Source organism: Myxine glutinosa, chromosome 3 (assembly GCF_964187855.1).
Source record: "Myxine glutinosa chromosome 3, kmMyxGlut1.1, whole genome shotgun sequence".
Lineage (NCBI taxonomy): Eukaryota > Metazoa > Chordata > Myxini > Myxiniformes > Myxinidae > Myxine > Myxine glutinosa.
This window is the reverse complement of record NC_136263.1, coordinates 69,363,350-69,371,713: the sequence shown is the minus strand read 5'-3', so window position 1 is coordinate 69,371,713 and position 8,364 is coordinate 69,363,350. Positions and strand designations below refer to the sequence as shown.

Below are 8,364 nucleotides of genomic sequence, written 5' to 3'. Positions count from 1 at the left end.
AACGGCTTCAAGCACTTCCGCATTCGACCATTTCATGAACGCCATACGCCCCGCCCTTCAAAGCGCGTACGTATTAAACGAACATACAGTGCCCCATGTGTCGTCATTTGCGCATGCGCCAAAGTCTTTGCAGGAACATGAAGCATCGGAACAGCGCATTTGTGCATGCACAAGAGTGAGAACCGCCTGTGCACCATTACGCTAACAGAAGCGCTGGCGCTGCGAAGCGCTAGAGGGAGCGCTGCGCTCCCTCCCTTCGATTCCCTCCCTCTTCTGCTAGCGCTTCTGCGCTAATACGCTAATTTTAAAACCCGAAGTTTTTTTAAAGTTAAGGTGTGCTGTAGTTGCTCTGAGACGTACTGATTCCGAATATGCCTTTGGTTTTTCTCTGCGATGAGTAGTTCTCGAGTTATAAGAGGACAAACAAACAAACATACTTTACTGCTTTATATATATAGATGCACTTCTTGCAGCTTCAGTTATCTTTCCTATTATTTTTTATCAACTTAGAGTAACCAATCACGAATGCAGATAATTATAGAATGTTGTAATTAGAGATGTCCATGCAGTTTGTAAGAAGCTGATGATCATGTACTGATATTATAACATTGTACTCGGGCTGCTAATTTGTGCAGTCTCAGTATGTGCCTACACTACAAGAGTAATCAAGTCCTGTTGTAACCAGTGGAGTGTTTGTAGAAGCTTGAAGCAATAATTGATGACGTGTAAATGAGGCAGTGATGTCGGGATTGTTATGTGATGGCAATACTATTAGCTACTCTCTAAACCAACATCATCCCTATCTTGTTTACGACCTTTTTTAGACTGTCGTTTGTCATCCCTACATTGCCTTTTTAATTTAGCATAAATTTTTTTATTAACTTGTATCTGTATTTTTCCTTCGTGTAGGCCCCACCTCGAGGGGCCTTAAAGGCTTTGTGGCGGGCGAGATCTCATTTCATCCCCCCCCCCCCCCACCCCCCCCCCCCCCCCCCCAGCCCCTATGAAATGGAGATAAAAGTGGGAAAACCCTTTCATACCCGTCACCAATACATTTATTGACACTCCGGCATCCCACTACACAAGGGGAAGGAACTATTCTAATCTTAAACTGAAATAACAACACTGAAGGGACCTGTATGGTGGTTGGCATTGCCTCTGGGCAGTTTCCTAAAACCACAACAATGTCTTGGTTGGATAAGTGTCCACCCCCCTTATAATAGCAATTGTATTGTTACGGAAACGGGGACAGCGCTCCCCCTTAGCAAGGGGGGGTTAATCCCCCTTCTATTTGCACTGGCCGTCTCCGATCCTGAAGCTACAACGTCCTTCCCGGACCGACGGTAGGTAGGGTTTGTTAGGCCTAGGGGTTCGCTACGTACCTAATTACTACCGCCAGCCGGGAACGAGGGAATAACTTCTGCTCGAACCACGGTTCTAGATGTTATCTGCTGAGCGGGTTAGCAGTCCGAAGTTCGAGCCATTAACAAAGACTAAACCCGATTCATAAAGCGTTGGCCAAATCGTGCCACAGGTACTCAATGGAGGAAATCACAAAGACGATCGGACGAGCAGGAAGAAAAAGATGAAGGTAGGAAGAATAGATATTTATTAATTATTTACACAAACCAAAATCAAGAAGAGAAGAAATAAAAGTAATATACAGGAAAATGGAAGGAGCAGAAGGACACAGAGCAATTTCTAGCTTATCAACACAGGCTTAACTTATACCCCAGACAACACAGAGGACAGATGACAGGCAGACTTACACGAATGGGGAATGAAGGCAGGAACGAATGGCTGGAAGGAGAGGAAGGTTCAGCTGGATGCAGGAGAACGGCCGGGCCAGGAGCGCGCAGCCGCCGACTCTCCACCCTCGAGTCCACACCGCCGGGGATGTTCGCAGCAGCGCGTCAGAGCTTGACGTGGCAAGGCTGGTTGGAAACAGCGTCTCCCTCACTCGTACTCCCGCAGGTTGCACGTCTATCTTCACCAACTCAAGCGCCTTCCTTGCAGAAACTGCCTTCGTGCTCCCTCGCTCCTCTGACTCCCGCAATCATCTCTGGCGGTGGGGGCTCATGCAACGGGTTTTATAGGCCACACCCTCGAATCTTCCTGAACCTCCTCGAAGTTTCTTTCCTCCGCCCTCTCAGGCCAAACCCCTCATGCTTGGTTGGTTGATCGGGGGCTGGCTCACTCCTCCTCCTGATGACGAGGTGGGGCCACACGCTTCTTCCCCGAGTTAGAGCACATGGCATGGCGGCGAATGCAGTTGGTAATGCGGTTGGCAATGGCGTTTTGGGGCAATTGAAAGGGGATTCTACCTTATTTGATTTGGTGCAACACAATGAACTAGTGGAAAAACAGAGCCTTATACTGACATATAATAATGAGATAACTATTGAGCGAAGCCTATTATTTGCTACGTGATGCGATGGACTAACTAAGGTGCAAACAATTAACAGCCAATTAAGGGGAAATGTACACGGGGAGTTATGAGGGATTTTAATACTAAATTTGATAAAGTGAAGGTTCTAAAAACCGCAACAGTATATTGCTCAGGTGTAACCAATCGCCTTCAAAATCGCACACCAAGTTAATTGGCCTCCACCTGTGTTAAATTTGTAGTGATTCTGATTATTTAGCCCCCGTTGGACTTGGTCTGAAACGGTGGCTTATGGATTGGGCTTCTTCTGTCTGTCCTTCCGTGCACCTGCAACCATATCTCGGAGGCAGCATCATGTTATGGGGATGTTTCGCATCAGCAGGGACTGGGGCACTTGTCAGGATAGAAGGGAAAATGGATGGAGCAAAATACAGAAAAATCCTGCAAAATAGAGGAAAACCTGCTGCCTTCTGCAAGAAAGCTGAAATTGGGACAGAAGTTCACCTTTCTGCATGACAACGAATGACCCGAAGTACACAACCAAAGCTACACTGAAGTGGCTAAGGAACAAAAAGATAAAGGTCGTTGAGTGGCCCAGTCAGAGCCCCGACCTAAATCCAATTAAAAATCTGTGGCATGAGTTGAAGATTGTTATCCATCAACGCTCCCCACGCAACTCGACTGAGCTTGAACAGTTTTGTGCAGAAGAATGGGCAAACAAGTACAGATACATTCAAAGTACACTGCCCCCATGCCAAAGAAATAAATATCCTCCAGCACAGGCATTGCCGGGGGGCGCCTTTGGCACCCAGCGATACCGCCGTACATCTCATAGAGACTGTATTGGGAGGGAGAGGTGTACAATAATTGATTGATTAATTGCATAATTAAAATCAATGAGATTATCATAAAATATTTTCTCAATCAATTGGCTAATAGCAATAACTAAACCACTCGTGCTTCATCCGAAGATGTATCTTTTAGAAATTTAATTAAATAAGTCATTAATTTTAAAAAAAGAATAATAAATTCATTAATCAATAAATAATTAATCGATTAAATGATTAATCAATAAATCAAAAATAGCCTTTATAGCCACATCACTTGGTCACTGTCATGTCCAAATATTAGCTTCCTAGCTCAAAATGTGCCTGATATATTGCCCAGATGAGAAAGAAAATAAATAAATGATTAATAATGAAAATAAATAAATAATAATCATAAAAAATAAAATGTTAATCAAGTGGCTAATATAATACATGAACCACCACCATTTCATCCGAATCTGTAACTTTAAAAAAAAAATTAATTAAGTCGTTCATTGAATAATTAAATAATTAATTGATTAAATAATTAATCAATAAATCAAAAATACACTTCACAGCTAAATCACTTGGTCATTGTCATGTCCAAATATTAGCTTCCTTGCTCAAAATGTGCCTGATATATTGCCCAGATGAGAAAGAAAATAAATAAATGCTTAATAATGAAAATAAATAAATAATCATAAAAAATAAAATGTTAATCAAGTGGCTAATAGAATACATGAACCACCACCATTTCATCCGAATCTGTAACTTAAAAAAAAAAAAAAAAAGTCGTTCATTGAATAATTAAATAATTAATTGATTAATTAATTGATCAATAAATCGAAAATAGCCTTTGCAGCCAAAATCACTTGGTCATTGGCATGCTCAAATATCAGCTTCCTAACTCAAAAGGAGCCTGAGATAATGGCCAGAAGAGAAAGGAAATGTATCAGTACTTAATTAATCGCTAATAATTAAATAACTCATCAATTAATTGATTAATCAAAATACGAAAAACACCGTTTTTGACAAAGTACTTGCTCACTATTGTGCCGAAATTTCAGCTTCCTAGCTCAAAGGATGGCTGAGATATCTCCCGGACAAACAAGAAAGAAAGAAAACAAACAAACAACCTGAGTGAAAACTGAGTACTCACTTTAGGCATGCGTCATTGCCGAGCCCCCTTCGGTGCCTGGCAATGACGTTATGCAGCGCCTGGAGATGGCATAGGAAAGGTGCGGTGTACAACAAGAAACCGGAGTGAAAACTGAGTACAGACTCTCCTCGAGTTACGATGGGGTTGCGTTCCGACAAGCAGGTCGTAAGTCGAAGTAGTCGTAAGTCGAATCACCCCTCATGGACTTATTATATATTACTTATTACATATTTCCAAGTCCATATTCCACCATAGCATCATTTGCTAAAAGTCATACAGCCTAAATCCCATAATCCAATCCAATCCATACACTGTACAATAAGTAAAATAAATAAAAGGGTTGAAATAAAAGACTATGACATTACAATGTGTTTTACTGTACAAAAAAAAGCTTACAAAAATACAGGTACATAATGAGGTACACAAATAATGTGGCACTGAAATAAGAAGTGATAAAGCACCCTATAACATAAACACATATAAACACACAAATCAGTCCTTTGATCAGTTGTCAGTGCGAGGCACAAGAAGCAACTGAGATTTTTGCGACGGTCATAAGTACGAGTCATCGTAAGTCGCCTACGTCGTAACTCGAGGAGAGTCTGTACTCCCTTTCAGCGAGTGTCATTGCCGGGCCCCCTTCTGTGCTCGGCAATGACGTTATGCAGTGCCTGGAGATGGCATAGGAAAGGAGCAGTGTACAATATTGCCCAGTCAAGGTGTGCAAAGTTGGTAGAGACCTATCCCAACAGACTCACAGCTGTAATTGCTGCAAAGGTACTTTCACCAAGTATTAACTCAGGGGGGTGGACACTTATCCAACCAAGATATTCTAGTTTTGTATTTTGTATTAATTTTCTGAAGTTTGTAGAATTTGTTTGTCACTTGGAAGTTGTGGGTTACGATATGTAAATAAAGGTGGAAAACGTCTGATATAATGTAATTTAATTCCAGGCTATAAGGCAACAAAAGGTTAAAAAATTGAAAGTGGGTAGTCTTTCCATAGGCACTCTTTCTGTCGAGCACAAATATATCTGATGAGCAAAGTGATGTTTTGACAATGTCCTCTTCCCTGCCACCTTCTAGATCAAACAAACTGTTGCGAGAGTCAGATCAACACCTGCGTGACATCGAAAAGATCTTGCAGAATGATAAGCGCTATCTCGTGCTTGATTGCGTTCCTGAAGAGCGTCGCAAGATGGTCGTGTCATATGTCGAGGACCTCGATCGCAGAGGGCCGCCACCACCTCCTACTGCCTCTGAGCCAGCCCGCCGTTCTAACAAGTAGCAGCTTCTAGTCCTTGTCCTCTTGCTAACCAACTTTTTATCTCTTCCCAATCTTTCTTTCTCTTTCTTCTTTTGGTGGTCATGGGGAAGAGTACCTCATTTGGCAGTGAATTGATTCTGCACTTGCTGTTCTGATTTTGTTTCCAGAGTGGCCGTTATCCTCGACATTTGGCAGTGAACGCTTCATATTTTCTCCGTTGCCTTTGTATTCGCTTGCAATGCTCTGAAGCCCATTAGGGGTCAGAAAGCATGTTAGAAATATGTTAGAGGCCCGCATGGTGAGTGCAAACTGTTTCTTGAGACGTGCATTTGCATCACCTGTATAAAATGGTGGGGTGTGCTGGGATGGGAGCCTTCGACTGTAATGCCCGTCGAGATTCTTTGCTGACCATTTTATTTTCTTAGATTGATGTGCACTTGCAGAATGGATCTGTATTTTGGTCTGCTGTGCCTGCTGCCATGAATGTTGCAGAATAAAGCAGTTTTAGTTGCCGTTTTCTAAGAGGGAGCCATATTTGTGGATCATTTTGCTTCACGGCTGATCGAAAGGGCGTACCAGTTAAGGCCAGTTGAGCCAGGGCCAGTTAAGTGCTGGTGCAACATGGATTCCGCATTTAAACACAAACTTGTACTTGAAGCCAAATCTGTCACAGCCAATCTGTTTCATTTGATTTGGGCATGAAGTTTAATTTGGAGTTGCTCGAAAGCTGTTGTTTGAAAACAAATTCATCCTCATTCTTGTCATTGTTGTTGTCCTCTGACCATGATAATTGGTAAAATAGCTTTATGCTCCTTGTTAGGCACCGAGAGTAAATGCTTTCAATAAATATCCACTGCTTTTAAAGCAGATGGCACATCCACAATCTGACGATGGTGTGGGTGCCAAGTTAGTGCGTTATCTTGTGTGGTTTTGAATTCCTCTTTGGCTTCCTTTGAAGATTGTAAATTTGACTTGAATATAGCTTTTGAGGGGAGTAGTTCTGGGGGAATCTTGGGAATGGAAAATGTGCTGTTTATAATGTGATAGAGAAGTAATAACCACACGCAGGCATGGGTAGTTGCTGTGGATTAGGGAAACCATTTTTTCTGTTGAAATAAATTCATTTTGATTTTTCAGTGTTCCAATGCACGTTCTGTTTTGTTTCTTTACAATAGTTTTTTTTTGGGGGGGTGGGAGGGGGTTATTATTATTTTTAAAAGGTACTGATTTTATTGTTTGATCATGTGCGCTATTTCTTTTGGCAGAAAACAGGAGGCTGCAGATCGGTTGTTTTAATCTGGTGACGTTGCTAATGCAGTGTACGATGTCTATTGTTTTTGGTGCATTGGGTTTGTCAACCTGACCAGATAGATCGAGTGTTTTCCTTCAATCGCTCGGCAGGAAAGCCATGGCAAGCCTCCCATCACGGGTTCCGATTCAAAATGGCCACATTGCATAGACTTCAGGAGCTAATGGGGGAGTCAGTTAAATGGCAGGAATCTGGTGTGGAATCAGCCGTTTGAGGAGGACACTACTTTGAAAGTTTGGAGAGAAATGGCATTTGCGTGTTTGTGCTCCTGTGTCACCTTTTGACTTGTGATGTGGGGAGTCCAGGTTCAAATCCTACATGCCATATTTGTCTGTCCATTGTCTATGAATGTCTTTGTAATTCACTTGAAAGTGCACTGATGTATATTAATGTCTGCGTCCTGAATGTGCTTTTATGTACGTACAAGCTCCTCTTTGAGCCTTCGATCAATGAATAAGGTATTAAGATAAGTTTGATCCACAGACTGATAAAAATGGTCTTAGATCAGGGAATATATAAGTATTTACAGGATGACTCCAAAAAAGTGGGCCCTGGGATAACTTTAATATTATCCAATTAATATTATCCAGAAAACAAGATTTTCAGGTCATACAACTCACTGATATTTAAGGTAGCACTGAAAATTCCACTTGTCCACAAAGAAATTTGACAATTTTACAATTGAATTACTGGTTACGTCGATGTTTAATATGCTCTAAATGGGCACCATTGCACTCAATGCAGAGGGCCACAGGTCGAGCAAAGTTCTTGATGATTCGTACGCACTGATTTCTCCTCAAGAGCTTTCTTTGCTGATGTTGAACTCTTGACAGCGGTGTTGAAAATATTTCTTACGACTGCAAGCGAATGGCAGCAATATTCTCTGGTGGCCTCCCTGATGTTGGTCGGTCAGACTTGCCTCCTCTGTTGGGTGGATTCATAATCAGGACTATGCATTGCTGGCTAAATGTTTTCATTAACTTTTGAACTTGAGACTTGCTGGCAGCTTTCCGTGTTGCAAAATGTGCTCAGAGCAGGCGCCTTCGCTGTAAGAACTAATTTGCAATTTGTCCGCAGATAATTTTCTCCAGAAATTAATTTTTCTTCAGGTGTCCATGACACGGCGTGTGAATGTCAGATTCAAGAAACTTGGCAGATACATTTTCCCTTAACTCAACCTCTCCACCAAGTTTTGTCCAAATCCATCCACAAACCTTTTGAGATATCCTGCTATATGTTGGTTTTAGCCCTATCTTCCAATGGTAAAGAATCACTTTTAAAATTCTAGTATCCAGATCCGAATCTGGATCTTCACCAAAATCTAATCATTTCGTCCTTGTCACATACGCCACATCTCTGCCAAATTTCGTCCAAATTCGTCCACAACCTTTTGAGATATCTTGTTCACAAACAAACAAACAGACAGACAGGGGTGAA

At 41.8% G+C, this 8,364-nt stretch overlaps 1 protein-coding gene across 9 annotated transcripts in view; it reads left to right on the top strand.

Annotated features, from left to right (window-relative positions):
* The window catches only part of LOC144891325 (transcription elongation regulator 1-like), a 573,096-nt gene extending 566,337 nt beyond the window's left edge, over positions 1 to 6,759 (top strand). For 6 of the 9 annotated variants that reach the window (XR_013622850.1, XR_013622849.1, XR_013622848.1 and 3 more), the window contains one exon: positions 5,438 to 6,759. Coding sequence is in view for 5 of the 9 variants with exons in the window: in XM_078774189.1 (XP_078630315.1) it covers positions 5,438 to 5,649 (212 nt within the window). In the remaining 4 variants the exon portion in view is untranslated. Of the gene's footprint in view, positions 1 to 5,398 lie in introns of all 9 variants that reach the window. The other 3 variants (XR_013622847.1, XM_078774187.1, XM_078774188.1) reach the window with 1 other exon arrangement.
* Positions 6,760 to 8,364: the final 1,605 nt, after the last annotated feature.